At 35.4% G+C, this 17389-nt stretch overlaps 1 protein-coding gene across 1 annotated transcript in view; it reads left to right on the forward strand.

Annotated features, from left to right (window-relative positions):
- eys (eyes shut homolog) overlaps positions 1-17389 on the forward strand; it is a 458209-nt gene that overhangs the window by 155589 nt on the left and 285231 nt on the right. The window contains exons 18-25 of the mRNA XM_034921306.2: positions 494-616; positions 2907-3011; positions 4862-5095; positions 5740-5862; positions 6095-6208; positions 8576-8689; positions 9104-9217; positions 16425-16622. Of these exons, the coding sequence (XP_034777197.2) occupies positions 494-616; positions 2907-3011; positions 4862-5095; positions 5740-5862; positions 6095-6208; positions 8576-8689; positions 9104-9217; positions 16425-16622 (1125 nt within the window). The remainder of the gene's footprint in view (positions 1-493; positions 617-2906; positions 3012-4861; positions 5096-5739; positions 5863-6094; positions 6209-8575; positions 8690-9103; positions 9218-16424; positions 16623-17389) is intronic.

Genomic DNA, 17389 nt, shown 5'->3' on the forward strand with positions numbered 1-17389 from the left:
CTTAGCATTAGTCATGGGCTTCCTGCAGCCGTGGTCTGTGACAGCACTAATGACAGTCATTTTGTAGCGTGACCATGCAGTGGAATACATTTATAGGAGCATAAAATGTCAGAAATTGGAGTAAAGTATTCTCCTTCACTTGATAGCATTTTATATTTTAAAGCTAGAAGGAGCTGAAATTGCCCAAGTTTAATGCCCTGGCATAAGGCAGAAATCAAGCAAAATCAAGTAAAACATTTAGTTAGATTGAAATGAAGAATATCACCTATATGTGTCCACTGACAATTAATTACTGTTAAATAATAATGTGACAAGGACAGCATTTAAACTTGTACAATTTGGATTTAAACTGTTCATATCAGTTACAAGAAAGCATATGCAAGTGTGAGCTGATTAGTGAAAGAAAGTACAGATAAGCCTTCTTATGTCAATGGAGACACATAACTTGACTTTTTATGGATTTTTTAAAATGGGATTTGTTTCCTTAAACTAGGATTTGAAGGCCTGAACTGTGAAATTAACTTTGATGAGTGCAGTTATGGATTCTGTCAAAACAACTCTACCTGTATAGACTTGGTTGCAGACTACAATTGTGTTTGTACACCAGGTTTTACTGGTAAGTTATACAGCTTTATTACCTAAAAAATATGTAACATCCAATGTTTGATGTATTATATATGATAAATGAATTAAATCAAAGGTAAATACAATACCTGATTAAGAGAAGTATGTTTTCATTGTAAAAAAAATATATATATAAAATTACTCACTAGCAAGTTAGTGCACTTTTATCCATGTACAGTGAAGTTACAGGTAGTTTTTACCTACTTACGGCCTATTGTCATTAAATACAATCCCGCATTGTATTACTAAAAAACGGAAGGCGGTACATCTAATTTGCATAGTAGCTACACTATTTACCATCTTTGCTGACTGCTTTTAAACATGTTGAAGCTGCAAATTCTCATGGATTTTGTCAGCAAAGTATCAGCCTGACATCCCTTAAGTGCTCTGCAGATTCATTTGGTTAGGTGATTCTGCACAGCCATCCAAATGTATCCCTTACCTTTCCTGATTATTGCCCCTGGATGCTTATGAGCTGACTCACAGATATGTCCCCTAAAGCTTGTATACCTTTGACCAGCTGCTTGACTGCACTTATACTGCAAATCTAACTGCAGAGCCAACCTACTCAGGCGCTGTGATGTTTTGTTCTTTTTTGTATTCTCTTGATTTTTGTATTGTAGCTATATATTACAATTTTTAACACTACTAAAACTAAACTAAACTAAATATTGCACAGTGGATGCAATAGCCATACTACATAAGGTAAAATGCAGTAAGTGCTAATAAATATGCATAAAATCGTTCAGCCATCCGTAGCACCATTTCAAAATACAGCTAATAAGAAGGCAGGTGTTTATAATTGTATTGAAAAAACTATTATATTTCTTATCCTTTATGGCCACTGTCCATTTTTTATTGTGCTGTATTCTTCATATCAGCACAGTTGATATTGCCTGCTTTAGAAAAATAATCATACCTGAGGTACCTCTTGGAATTCTATAAAGTCAGTTCAAAATGGTGACATCACATTTGGCTATCTACCTCAGTCGAGACCCTGGGTTCTTTTTAACAGAGGGTATTAGTTCACCTTCTGGTGTCCATAGCTCGAAATGCCCAACCAGCCAATACCTGGAACCATCAATGTACCAGGGGACCTGGCTCAGTTTCTGTTGGTCACACACGATATCTGGTTCGTCAGGCCCTTATGTGCATTCATGTGGCTCCCCATCAGTGAGGAGCATGTTGACGAATCATGAGTTTATCATCCTTAAGTGTACCTATATTACGGAGCAGGAGGTCTGCTATCAAGTGGTCCAGTCGTTGGGCAGATACACCTTTGATCTGCCCGTCCAGTAGGAGTTTAATGGGTGTGTGTGTTGTGTGTAAAATAACTTTATTAAACCCTGTGAAGGGTTTGGTTGTAAAAATGGCCCAATACACACACAACAGCTGCTTAACACATTCATCATACCCTCTCTCAACTGGACTTTGTTTTCGTGAGTCGTATGCAACCAGCCAGTCTTGAGCCAGGCATCTGTAGCAGAACTGCATTGAGGGTCAGCAGTGGAGGTGGATTGTGATTCTGGGGCTAGTTGCAAGCTCCAGAACCTGTTGCTGTCATTTAGTGTCGAAAAGACGCAAGCGTCAGGGGATATTTCAGTGAGAATGGTGTACAGATCGGATACTACTGGTGTGACTCTGGGTATGGCTGAATTTAGCCTTTGGTAATCGATAGTTAATCTCAAGTTACCATCAGCCTTGGGCACTGGCCATATTGAGAAGTTTGTAGTAGGATTCCGTCATCTTACGCTACCCTGAACTGCTAGTTGTTGTACTATAAAGGCTGCTGCTTTTTCTGCTTCAGCTTTTACTGTGTACTGTTTCTGCGGCGGGTGGGGCTGTCCGTCATTCGTTATAGTCATTTGTTTAGCATGGCCGCAATCATTCTTGTGTGTTGGCCATAAGTTTTATACCTATTTTTACTACTTTCAGTTACTGTTCAGAATTGTAGGTAGTCGCCACGCTTAGTTACAACTTGTTTATCATATAACACCGCTACGTGAGCCCCGTTTCTGTATTTATCAAATTGGCTAATTATATTCCCATCTATGGACTATGATATATATATATATATATATATATATATATATATATATATATATATATAATATATATATATACTGTGTGTATATATATATATATATATATATATATATATATATATGTATGTATATGTGTGTGTGTATATATATTATTATTATTATTATTATTATTATTATTATTAGTCCTGTATCTGAACATGATTTATGGTTAAAATGTTTCATTTTATCTTCTGACAGACAAAAATTGTTCAACGAACATTGATGAATGTGTTTTGGATCCATGTAAAAACGGAGCGACTTGCTATGATTTGATTGGGGAATATCACTGTAGCTGTGCACAAGGTAAAGTATTAGATCATTTTAATAACAGATGAAGCAGCAATAAACACATTTGAATTGTAATTGTCAACATAGGCCATTGGACAATCATGGACAACCTTTGTTACCTTGTATATACACAGAATAATAGGTACAATGACACATTCATCCCTTTTAGAATTTGGTATGAATTACTAAGAAAACATTTAACATATTAATTAGATGATGTTCCTTTCAGGTGTTTTATATATATATATATATATATATATATATATATATATATATATATATATATATATATATATATATATATTAAATTAAATAAAACAGACTCAAAAACATATATATTATCAGAGAAGTTTATCTGGCATATCTGATTATAGTTTGGATTCTAAAATATGAATATAGGTGTGTGATTAATAATAAGTAATATAAAGAAACTCAGTGTTGAGCTATAGAAATTGTAGTATAATAGTCTACAATAGTAATATGGATGAAAGAACCAAAGTGACAGCAGCCTGGATTAAAATGCAATTAAAACAGCGGCATCCTAAAGGCAGATTTAAACCACTACTAAAAATTTAAAAAATCCTCACTATGAAATGAATAAATAAATAAATAAATAAATAAATAAATAATCGCATTGCCGTAACTCTTTATAAAAGTACATTTTAAATTATTGTTTCCCTTGAATGAAGACAGAAGAATGGATATTTATTTATCTTGAATGCTTAAATAATTGTTGACATACAGGTTTTAAATTTAATATAGCATAAGCACTTGAATGCAAATGAAGTATGCAAAGGTACAAATGAACAAACAAAAATAAAATAAAAAATGTTCTTGAAAATGACAAATGAAGGCTGCATAAGGATTCAGATATGAATATTACCACTATATAAACATTAAACCAAGATTAACCCTTGTTTTAATATGGATCTGAGTCATATTAAAATCCCCTTTATTCTACTACACACCTCATTATACCATGAAAAATGCTTAGCTCCCAGCAAAAGTGTTGTAATGTGGATGGAGTATATTAATCAAGTTAATTGGGATACCAGAAGCTTTAGGCTCTTGTGAACGATAAAAATTGAATAAAAAAGTTTCAACTATCATAAGAAAAGTATAACTCAATTGGTTCTCAATCTCTAGCCTGTGACAACCAATGTTATTATGCCTAGCTTGCATCTAAATGTGGTATTTCCCAAACTGCAATTCTTTGACAACAGTAGTTTTATCTACATTGGTGTAAGAATCGGCCACATTAAATAAGATGAAAACAGTCACAATACAGAATCTCTATTGATCTGCTTTTCCAATTGGGTATGATCCTGGATTGTGTTAATAGGGGGTAGTAAAGTTTGCCAGTGATACATGAAGCATATGACATTGTATTTTACAGAATAGATACAGTATTATTTGTTCTTATGTATACTGCTATAGGGTCATTCCGTGTCAAATCAACCAAAATCCAGGAAGATCCCCGCCTCAAGATTTAGATTTTGCTTATATTTTGTGTGGTGGAAGATACAGGTCAGGTATGAAACCAGGCCAAATATTTAAGCCCAATGATGAAGATTTGAGATACACCCCCTTTTGTAGGGGTGGGGGGTGGGGTGTAGTCATACTTGAAACGCGGCTCATTTTGGAGTGATTTTGAGGATCTAATGAATGCTTCTGTACAGATAGCCAGGTAGGTCTTCTGTAGAATTCATGCACGCTTTAGTATTTCTGTGTTGCTGGGGGCCTTAAAATAGAAAAATGGTCTAGTTGTCAAATCTCTGAGTGATTTTAAGTACATGTTTAAGTGCTGAAAGTGACTTTAGATATGCACAGTGTCATGCTCAACTCTCTGAACTTTGTTTTGCCAGGATTTGAAAGCAAGGACTGTTCTGTTGAAGTGAATGAATGTATATCAAATCCATGTGACCCTGTGGGAAGCCTCTACTGTGAAGATCTTGTAAATAGCTTCAGATGTGCCTGCCGCCTTGGGTATATGGGACAGCAATGTGAAATTCCCATAAGTCGTTGTGTAGATGGACTTTGTCAGTATGGATCAAAGTGTGATGACCTCCCTGGTGGGTTTAGATGCCATTGTCTTCCTGGTAAGAATAATTTTTGACATGATTTTTAGCTTCAGACCAAAAAAAAAAAAAAAAGAAAAGCTGAGAAACAATGTTATTTGTAAGGAAACATTTATGTTACCTTGAATTGACTTGGTGCATGTACAGTAATAACAAACGTGTTTTTTGCACAGCATACTGTACAATCTAAAGGCTGTTGACAAAAAAAGTGTATTCCATTTAACAAGACAGGCACAAAACCCACAATATTGGTCTATCAGTTCACTGCAATGAGTTACTTTATCATAATTACCTGAAAGAACATTTAGCAGTTCTGGAAGCTACTCCTGCCATCCCTCCAAACTTTGTTACTTGCTACTTTGTACTTTAAAGAAAAGAGAGATGGGGAGTGGATTTACTAAAATAATACTTATTATAAAAGTATAAGTAACTGCCTGAACATACTGTATTTCCTCATTCAATCGAAATCATGTGAGCTTTAAACTTGGCTGGTCCCACCTCTACATCTATAAAGTGGGGCCAGCAGAGTTGAAAAGGCAAGCTCTAAGCCAGATAAAGATGTATATAGAGATCATATAAAACAGGTTACTTGCTGGGGGAGGAGTGGCATATTTTTTTCTTGAGTGGCTGGTTTGCTGCATGTTTTATTTTGTTTACCTAAACAGGGTTAAGTGGCCAGTTCTGTGAAGTGAACATTGATGAATGTCAGCAAGGACCTTGTGGTGCTCTTAGCATTTGTAAAGATTCTGTAAACACATTCCAGTGTTTCTGTGCACCAGGCTTTATAGGTAAGTTTACCAATAAAGATATTTTCCTTTAATTACATTACATTATTTAAAAAAATAATCATTTTTTTTTTCAGCACATATTGGAAAATTCTCATTTTGCCCTTGACTATCTTGTTATGATCAAACAGTCAGGCCTCCGGAACATTTGTTTGATCCAGATAACTTTTCTGTTGTACCAGTGAGTCACCAAATGGCAAATTCCTGATCAAGTGAATCTTTTGCTTGTTTCTAGGCAATAACTGTGAGATTGAGGTGGATGAGTGTCTTAGTGACCCGTGTCAGAATGGTGCCACTTGCTGTGATGAGCTTGATGCCTTCAGCTGCCTGTGTCCTGATGGAACTGAAGGTAAGTAAGTTCGGCTAAAAAACATAACATTTATTTTCTTTGAGAAACTTGTTATTAAAACTAAAGGTGGAATGTAATAAATTACTTCTGAACCACTTTTTGTAATGTCTGCAGGAATATTTTATTATACTGTGTAATATTTTCTTAAATACCTACACTCTTAGACAGTAACCTTGTTAAAATGTATCTATAGTTTCCTGAAACCAATTTACATATAATTATCATATGCCCAGTGACGTCTAAACTATTGTTTAATAAATGAGGAATCCAGGTTGTAAACATATGGGGTATAGACAAATACAGCTTACAGAAAATACACCTTACAGAAATATGAGCCTTCAAGATCTTGTTGGAGAACATTAGAACAGAAGTACATTGTGTCGGCTAAACTGCATTTGTCATAAATTAATATCACATCACCAGATGAGTGGCAAACAGTTATTCTGATAAGATTAATACTGATTAAAATGGGCAGTCAAGGAGTCTACCAGAAAATGTTTATTTACAGCACAGACATCCCAAAGGCATCCCAAAAAGTAAACGTTTGTTTGTACCCAACATTATATTTTTCACATGGCACATGTTTAACAAATCTCTGAAAACAATGTAGAATCTTAACAGGAAAAATATTACACTTAATCTAGACTACCTGTAATATCATTTCTACCATCTTAACTTTCCAATTATGGCATCATAACCCAAAGTATCTATATATTCTATGAAATGATACAGTGAGTGAAAGCAGTATGTTGTCATACAGCCATGGAAATGGCTAGTTTTTAACTTAGTTGTAGCCCAATAGCGGTATTGTATTTTCTGAATAATATATTGCTTCCTACATATTATTTTCAAATTATATGCTTTCATTCTGATGTTAGTTACAAAAATCTAAATACAGTGCTCTCCCTTTATAAGGTGACCCTTTATACTGCAGAACAGGTTATAAGGCGTGTGACAGAGACAGAATGATTCTTGGTAATAAATCTCCCTCCCGACTTGTGAGGGTGCTGTGTAAAGGGAACAGAGTGCAGACAATTCATTCCCAGGGTTAGGAGGAAGTCGGCCATCTAGAAAGGGGGCGGAGCTACGGCACACCAAGTCATTGACTCGGAAGGGAAGCGTTGTGGCAGCCGCGGATTGGAGGAGCGGTTGCAATCGTTTACCAAGGGGGCGTGATTGACGGTACATAAGGGGACGTAGCGAGTTCATCTGTTCCTTTGTAATGGTTGCGAAAGAACCACTGAAGGACCGTGAATTTGTATCGTGACTGTTTCGTGTTTTGTTTGTTTACCGTATTAATTGCACTGCTTGTATATTATAGACGGCTAACATATCCGGGAGCTGTCGCTTAAGACCAGCAATCAACCCGGATTTCACTGCACTCGTATTTCACAGATAACGTGTATCGCACCACTAAAATTCACTGCACTCACTCTGGAATTGTGATCGTGTTTGTATCGTCTGTATTATTTCGGGACTGAACCCCTTGTTTAAATAAACTGCACAATACACCAGGGGTGTATGTTATTATTTACTGTTGTCAAGTGACATTGGATTACAAAAATAAATCATTTCACCAGTACCATTGTATCAAACCCTGCATCATCTCTACACCTGTGTACTACCTACCACTTTGCCACAGGCGGTACGGTCATGGCTCCTATTTGCCCCATCATGCCATTGCACTAACACTAGTATTCGTGTTATAAGGCGGAACAAAACAGCACAATCTTTTAACTATGGCTCCACGACTACAGCATTATAAAGGGGGAATACTGTAATTGTATATCTGATAGGCTGTTTAACATTCTTCATTTGGTTGGCATAGTATAGTTTTAAACTGGGCACTTATTGATGGCAGAGTTTCTGCGATGAACTTCACAATGCGGATACGCTTATACTGTATGCTGGTTAATTAATTCTTTCCTTTTCTGAGTTATAACCTTTGCGTCTTTGCCAGTTTTCATTTTTCATTTTCAGAGAGTTCACTTACTGCCTTATCAAGAACAGAAGGAAGATTTCCCTTTATGTCATACCAAATGCACTCTATTATCTTTCAATGTCATTTCCTTTTTATTCATTTATATTGATACAAATAGATAAGGAAATTGCCTGCCTTTAGCCATATGAATCAATTCAGTGTCAGCAAACCCCACTGTGTTTTGTAGCTCTGTATTTTAGCATACCCTCAACATTTAAAACATAAAAAGTCTGTTTACACTGAAGCACTAGGTACTAGGCAATGCTCAAGGCATGGGTGGTCGCAGTAGGAGAGGTATATTTTATCAAAACGCTAAAGGCAGATTCATTCATAATTGGATTGGGAATTTAGATCAAATCTATAATTCTTTATTTTCTGGACTACAGGCAACTATTGTGAAATCAACATAAATGAATGTCACTCGTCTCCCTGCTTCCATAATGCGACTTGTGTTGACTTTATCAATGGATATGAATGCATCTGCCTACCTGGCTTCACTGGTAAGTCACATTCAGGGAATCTATTGTGCCACCCCTTCACCTCACAGGTAAATAACAAGATACACATTAAGCAGTTATCAGATAATTTGCTTGTTACTTCACAAGTAAATGATCTTCCTTAACTCAATGGTTCTCTTGCATTTTTGTGAAAGGAAACAGTGATTCAGTCTCAAAGCCAAACTCCAAAGATAAATGAGACCATATCTACACAGACTTGCATTTTCCACCCCTTTGTTGTGGGCCTGTGGTGTGTAAAATAAATGTTTCTTGGCAGTAATTTATGAGTTGGACATTTTCTGAGTAATTTAATATCAGGATATTTTTCTGCATATAGTTGAAGTTACTTGTTATTAATTAAAAAATGCCACCTGCTTGTCTTTGTTATCCTCTGTATATGTTCTTCTTTTATTAAAGGTGTAGAATGTGAAATTGATATAGACGAGTGTGTTTCTTCTCCCTGCATGAACGGAGCGACTTGCATTGACCAACCTGGTAATTACTTCTGCCAGTGTGTGGCTCCATTTAAAGGTAATTAACACTGATGGAGTGAGAAAAGGAAAGTTTAATTAACTTCAGAAAGCATTTCTTTCACCTGTCTGAACTCATTTCAATATTTCAACAACATTATTAGACCTTGATTTACTGGGATAGCAGATAAAAGTACACACTAATTGTCAAAATTATATACGATTCATCCAATCAGATGGCACAACAAACATTCAGAGAGCCAGGGCAAAAATTATATATATATATATATATATATATATATATATATATATAGGTAATTGGTTTCAAAATATAAAGGACACTATATATAAAAACGGTAACACTTTAGTTTAGGTATCTGTTGTAAGTGATTATAAACAATAGCAACAATGGCAAAAGTGTATACTAACTGTCTTGCAAAAGCAAAGCAGCACCATACAATTGTTGAGACAGACATATAAAGACAGACAGGCGACAGGTATAGAAAGACAAACAGACCTGAAAAGACAGGCATACAGACTATATACGTTATAACTGATTAGAAACAATAGTAAAAAAAAATATTGCAAAAGTGTAGAATAATAGTCTAGAAACTGAGTGACCAATTACTTGCAAAAAATCCTGAAGTAGTAAGTACACATGCTGATTTGGATGAAGAGCAATTAAATGAACTGGAAGTTAGCAAAACAGAAACAAATACCAAAAAAAAGAAAAAAAATGCTGTCTTTTATACTCACTCACCCCGACTTTGTCACTTCAAATAATGTATTTGTAGTTATTTTGAAATAATGCAGTTTGTAAACGCTAAAGAAAAACACAAAAAGACACTTCTGCACATTATCCACCTCTCTCTGACACAGACCTTGAACAAATTACTGAAATCCGAGACATTGTTGAATTTATTTTTATTCCTCACGTCTGTTCTGCTCAAACAGTGTGTCTAAACTGAGTGACAGGAAAAAAAATATTCACCGTATACGGACGACCTGTCGGGCCTTATTGAATCCATAATGGATGCCTAAACTAAAGTATTGCCATAAAATCTTGGTATTAGGCAAAGTGTGGTACAATTTTAAAGTATTTTTTTTTACCTTTTGACTGACACACAAATACCGGATTCTGACAATTCAACACCCAGGGCGCATAAAGTTGTTTTTAAGGCAAAAGTGTGTTGACTCAGGCAGGGGCGAAATTACAGGAATTATTAACATTAGGCAGATAGATTATGTTTCCAATTAGGCATGCTTAAAATTCAAAGATAGCGCACAGCACACAGCCACGCTAAAGAATCAAGAAGTGCAGTTAACATATTTATTGACTGGTGAAATACAGTTCCAAGTTGCTGCAGTATGTGCACTGTTTTGTCATTCCAAATATTTTCACTAAACAAACATTAAGCTACAATGTGCAGTGCAAAAGCACATCATAAAAAAACACTTTTGTAGGTGAAAAATGCTAAAATAAAAGTCGCTACATTTAAAAAATATGTAAACATTTTAAATTTTTGGTCCACTAAAATACATGGCTTTACATAATCTCTGTAAGTAAGGAATGGGAGTGTCCAGTGTGAAAACACAACACGAAATAATAAATTAAAGTAGCATCTAAAGTAACACTATGGCATTAAAATGTTCAATACAAAAAAATGCCTGTTACAAGGTCTTGCAGTGTCTAAAAAAAATAAAAAAAATAGGCATTGTAGCGTAACAGGATAGCGCAATCAACCAGACTGTGGTATCTGTATCATCTGATCCACAACCGCCAAATTCCACGTCTTCGTCATCTGAACCACTGATGATGCAAGCAATTGTCTGAATCATTAATGCACAGAACAACTACTTCTAGGCAGTTTTTTGAGTTGTGATATTTCCCTGAGGCATTATTTGCATACGGTTATTAAAAACCTGAAATTAGTGGTGAAAATGTTACTTTCAGCTAAAAGTTGATTTGTTAATGTAATCTAAAAGAAAACAGTGGTGCATTGATAACATACAGTGCCTTGCGAAAGTATTCGGCCCCCTTGAACTTTGCGACCTTTTGCCACATTTCAGGCTTCAAACATAAAGATATGAAACTGTAATTTTTTGTGAAGAATCAACAACAAATGGGACACAATCATGAAGTGGAACGAAATTTATTGGATATTTCAAACTTTTTTAACAAATAAAAAACTGAAAAATTGGGCGTGCAAAATTATTCAGCCCCCTTAAGTTAATACTTTGTAGCGCCACCTTTTGCTGCGATTACAGCTGTAAGTCGCTTGGGGTATGTCTCTATCAGTTTTGCAAAACAGCTCGAGCTCAGTGAGGTTGGATGGAGAGCATTTGTGAACAGCAGTTTTCAGTTCTTTCCACAGATTCTCGATTGGATTCAGGTCTGGACTTTGACTTGGCCATTCTAACACCTGGATATGTTTATTTGTGAACCATTCCATTGTAGATTTTGCTTTATGTTTTGGATCATTGTCTTGTTGGAAGACAAATCTCCGTCCCAGTCTCAGGTCTTTTGCAGACTCCATCAGGTTTTCTTCCAGAATGGTCCTGTATTTGGCTCCATCCATCTTCCCATCAATTTTAACCATCTTCCCTGTCCCTGCTGAAGAAAAGCAGGCCCAAACCATGATGCTGCCACCACCATGTTTGACAGTGGGGATGGTGTGTTCAGGGTGATGAGCTGTGTTGCTTTTACGCCAAACATAACGTTTTGCATTGTTGCCAAAAAGTTCGATTTTGGTTTCATCTGACCAGAGCACCTTCTTCCACATGTTTGGTGTGTCTCCCAGGTGGCTTGTGGCAAACTGTAAACAACACTTTTTATGGATATCTTTAAGAAATGGCTTTCTTCTTGCCACTCTTCCATAAAGGCCAGATTTGTGCAGTATACGACTGATTGTTGTCCTATGGACAGAGTCTCCCACCTCAGCTGTAGATCTCTGCAGTTCATCCAGAGTGATCATGGGCCTCTTGGCTGCATCTCTGATCAGTCTTCTCCTTGTATGAGCTGAACGTTTAGAGGGACGGCCAGGTCTTGGTAGATTTGCAGTGGTCTGATACTCCTTCCATTTCAATATTATCGCTTGCACAGTGCTCCTTGGGATGTTTAAAGCTTGGGAAATCTTTTTGTATCCAAATCCGGCTTTAAACTTCTCCACAACAGTATCTCGGACCTGCCTGGTGTGTTCCTTGTTCTTCATGATGCTCTCTGCGCTTTAAACGGACCTCTGAGACTATCACAGTGCAGGTGCATTTATACGGAGACTTGATTACACACAGGTGGATTCTATTTATCATCATTAGTCATTTAGGTCAACATTGGATCATTCAGAGATCCTCACTAAACTTCTGGAGAGAGTTTGCTGCACTGAAAGTAAAGGGGCTGAATAATTTTGCACGCCCAATTTTTCAGTTTTTTATTTGTTAAAAAAGTTTGAAATATCCAATAAATTTCGTTCCACTTCATGATTGTGTCCCACTTGTTGCTGATTCTTCACAAAAAATTACAGTTTCATATCTTTATGTTTGAAGCCTGAAATGTGGCAAAAGGTCGCAAAGTTCAAGGGGGCCGAATACTTTCGCAAGGCACTGTAAAGACTTAGAGTGGGGAAATATGTACTACCGGTACCATGGGAGTTTATGAATGTGTGTTGCCAATTTCAGAAACAGCACTGTCAAATCCTGTTGGCTTACACACATATAAGAATAATGATTTATAAGTAGTTTGCTGTAAAATAATCTTCAGATAAGCCATTGCTATTATCTTGCACAACTGTCTATTAAACCTGCCTCCAAATCTGGTTGCCTACATCTCATGGAATTTCAATTTGACAACAACATCAAAACAGGACCTCATGTGGCCATATAAAAGCAGTGTGTTTTTATAGAGATTGTTACAACCTTTATGTTTATCAATACTTTCATCATTGGAATATTAGAAAAGACAATAAAACGACAAGACCTCAAAAGCACTGAAAAAGTTAAGGCATAAATGTTTTTTTGCCTTTCACTTTTTGTATAACAAAATATGAGGCATGGTGGTGGGCACCCAACGAATATTTGTTGGAGAAAAATTGAAGGAAGTCCAGCTGTTCCCAATAGTAAAATCAAAATGATTAATGTCCAAATCTAATAAGTATATAACTTGTGGAGTATTATTTCTCCCAAAAATGTGTCAATTGACTGTGCACATTTTTGTTCTGAACAAATGTGGCTCAAGTTCATGAAAATAAATAATAATGCATTCTTTTGAAACCATCAATGCTTTTAATTCCACTTCAGTTGTTGTTAGTATCATAGAGTCCTGAAATGTTTTTTGGTGATTTTGTGAGGGGTTTGAAAGAAAGCAGTCCTTGCTTAAAGTCAGGGTGACCACTTTGACATCATGGGCTAAATTCTCAAAGCTATTTACTCCAAATCGTCATAATCACATTTGTTGTCTGAAAAAAAACAAACAAAAAAAAAAACATAATTTGTATTTCTAAAATGAATAATAAACCATTTGGACTAATCACAAGACTCTAAATTAAATGTCTTGCTTGTTTATTTCTGGGTTGGTGTTTCTACTATCTAGAAAAAATGTGTTAATGACCATTTGGAGTAAATGGCTTTGATAATCTAGCCTCTTATGATAATTGGCCATAACATGCAGGTGAAAGTTAAAAGCTAGAGAGACATTTGTCAGCATGGTTAAGTTATGGTTAATATATATATAAACATTGTTACTGTTAACCAGTAGAACAAGTGCCCATCTTCACCGGACCCAGCCTGATGAAGAACAAGACAATTAAGTTAACATTAGACAGCAGTCAAATCTCTGAATTAAATATGTTGCTCAGAAATATATTTTTTTATGTAATTCACAGTGGAACACGTTGATTTGAAATAAACAGAGCTGCCACTTATTTCTTTAGGCTCAATTTAAAAAAGGATAATTATACACTAAAGAATCAAATCATTGCTGTGCACAGATTACTGTACACAATGAAAAGCTAAAGCAGGTTTATAACTTTTTTAATACAGCATCATATTAAAAAAAAAATTAATGTTATGACTACTGTTTTACATACATTTTTATGTGGTATATTATCTTCTTTTGCAGAAATTATTTCAGGTATGAATAAGATATGCTTGTGTTTGATGTTGGCATGATTTGAGCATGTCAAGCATGCTTTTTAATAATTCATTTATTTTCTCTGTTTATTTATATGGAAACATATAATGTTATGTCAGGCTGATTCTGCATGTGTGTAATTGTTTAACAGTCATGCTCTGGTTTTCTACTGAAATAAACCTATTAATTAATCTGTCAAATACTAATGTAGTTTAGGTAGTATTAGCCGCTGCTGAAGACTTTTCATGTTCTTTTTATTTATTTATTTAATTTATTTATATACTTGCAAGTGTGTTTTTTTTGGTTTTTTTTTTTGGTGGAGAAACATAATTGCTTTGCACCAATTGCAGAACTAGTATCAAACAAGTTACGTTACAATTATTTTACTCACAAGGGGATACAAACCAGCATGAAATCTCTTTGGAAATAATTTGGAAATCCAACTAATTGATTCAAAAGCTCTTACGGGTTAAACAATCATGTAGCTTTTTAGCAATTTAAAATTAGACCTAAAACAGTATCTGGAATTACAGTAAACTTTTTTACTAGTCATTAGAAATAGGTTATGTGAAAACTTGTAAATTTAACTTTTGTATTCCCTTCTATTTGTTAGTGATTCAGTTTGTGAAGTATGTCCATGCATCTGGTATTGCCATTATCGTCACAAAAACATCTACTGAAAAGAATTTTGAAAATCTAACATTCTGCATAGTGTGAGCTTACTATAGCAACAAACAGGAACCATAGCCGATAATTGTAGTGGGAGACAGAGAGAGGTAGGGATATGGTGGAGCGAGTCTATTGATCAATTTTAAGAGCAAAAGCACAACATATTTTTGGAGTTCTGACTTGAAATCTATACATCTAGTATAATAAGTGGGATATAGACTGCTTAACACAAAACAAAAAAAAATGTTATTTAAAAAAAATCTATTCTTTTGTATGAGGTTTACATAAAACTATTTATTCTGTATTCAAATAAAAATAATGGTGCAGTTCTCATATGAAGACTTTCAGAAATATTTGGTTTGCATATAGATCAATATAATAATAAAGAGAGAACAACCATTAAAACAGTAGTAGCATGTAGTAGCATGTCGACAAACAGTAAATTAATCCCATACTTTAAATGCAATACCTTGTGGGTAAACCTGTATCTCTCGAAAAAATGCAGGTTGTGACTTTTCTTTTCTCAATAACAAGTTGATGATGTGCAACCTTTGTAATGCATCTGAGCCCCATAACAGAACTATAGTACATCATGTTGCATTTTTCACCAATTGCATGTGTCAGTTTTGACAAATTAAAAGTGAGTGCGCCTGTATGTTGGCCTTATTTATTGTTCAGGTATAAACAGCATACTTTAAGTCCCAGAGCCCCTAAACTATATTCTGTATTTTAAGGTTGCTTATTTTTTTTGTATTTCTTTAGTCCTTGGATTTAAAAAAAATTAATCTTCTTCATCTACATCTCTAATATACCCTAATAGTCACAACATAATCTTTAGACATTTGCTTTTAGTGTGAATGTTTAGCTTCCACTTATTACCAATATTACAGCATGTCATTTTAATGTTATCAGAAAGTATTACATGAATAGAATGAGTTTGTTTTTGTAAAACATTAAAATACCTGTAGGCTCAAAGGATTCCTTTAAAAACAGTGTTATGTTTACAAACAAATAAAAGTATAGTTTAAATAAAGCTGTAGAATTTGATTAAGCCATGCTTGTTCCAATTCAAAGTATGAATGTCTTTTTTAGCTCCAAATTACCTGCCTTCATTTTAGAAATGAAGGACAAACACTAACTGTTGTGTTCTGTAGTATATGGTACGATGCACAATTAGCAGTCATTCAATTTAGCATTTAAGTGCATATCACAACATAGCTATACTTAATTATATGCAGATACACGGTAAAAGTATAGGACAGGAGCCTTTCTGTTGGTTTCTATATTATTTCTAAAGACATTTCTTCCAAAATGGAATAAAAGCTACATCTTAAAATAAATAAATAAGAATACAAAAATCTATCTAAAAATTTCCAATAGAAGCATTATGCCACCAGAACAGAGTCTCAGTAAGCTAGCATATTCACAGGTTCATTATCTCTGTCCTGACAGCCTCACCTGTTTCTTTCCCCAGGTTCTAACTGTGAGTTCAGGCCATGTGAGGCCAGTAATCCTTGTGAGAACGGGGCTGTGTGTGTGGAGGAGATGGAGTTGGACACATTTCCCCTTGGATTCCGCTGTCAGTGTGCAAAGGGCTTTGCAGGTCCACGCTGTGAGATCAATGTCAATGAGTGCATTTCCAACCCTTGCATCAATGGATACTGCTACGATGGTAAGTTCAGCCTGGCTAGTCACTCTAATGTGGAGCAATCCTACTGCTACAACCAATTCACAGACTGGGGAGAAAGCATGGATCATTTACTCAAATTTAGCCTTTCTTGTCTGGCTAGAGACATGACTTCGAGAGTTGGTTCACCAAAAAAACACTTTGCTTGTGGCGTGACAGTTTATGTTTGTTTGGGTCACCTCAGCAGCTAATGAGGATTTTTATGAGATTAAGAGATATTTTGTCTGATGTGGAAATCAAGAACACATTACCAGTATAATATATATGATGAGTTTCCTCTACCAAGTGCTGATCCGTGACCATCGTGACAGCAAAAGCCCCGCAGACCAGGCGTATCTTTGTCAGTATCTTATTGTAAAGGTGGAGGTGGCTTGCATTAACTGAAAATGAGCGATCAACAGACACAGCACTCAGCAGGGGACAGGCAGAGGCAACATAAAGTGAAATGGTACTGCTTACCTTTTAATGTGAACATGTATTCCTTGTCTGATGTAAAACAAAAAAAATTAAAAAGCCCTTTTCCTTTCTCCTTCAATGCATATTCAATAAAAGTAATATTGATTGAGACGTAGCCTCAATTTTCTTCCTTGTCGGCATTGCCACCCTGCACAGCAAACCTGTCCTCTGTGTGGAAAATGTAATATAATTCCATGTGAGCTTTAGCAGGGTTTTTTTTTCTTTTTGTGTAAATTGCAGTTTATTAAATAGGTTGCAGTTAAAGCTGAATGACATAGTTTAAAATAAATAGTTAA

Source organism: Acipenser ruthenus, chromosome 5 (assembly GCF_902713425.1).
Source record: "Acipenser ruthenus chromosome 5, fAciRut3.2 maternal haplotype, whole genome shotgun sequence".
Classification (NCBI taxonomy): domain Eukaryota; kingdom Metazoa; phylum Chordata; class Actinopteri; order Acipenseriformes; family Acipenseridae; genus Acipenser; species Acipenser ruthenus.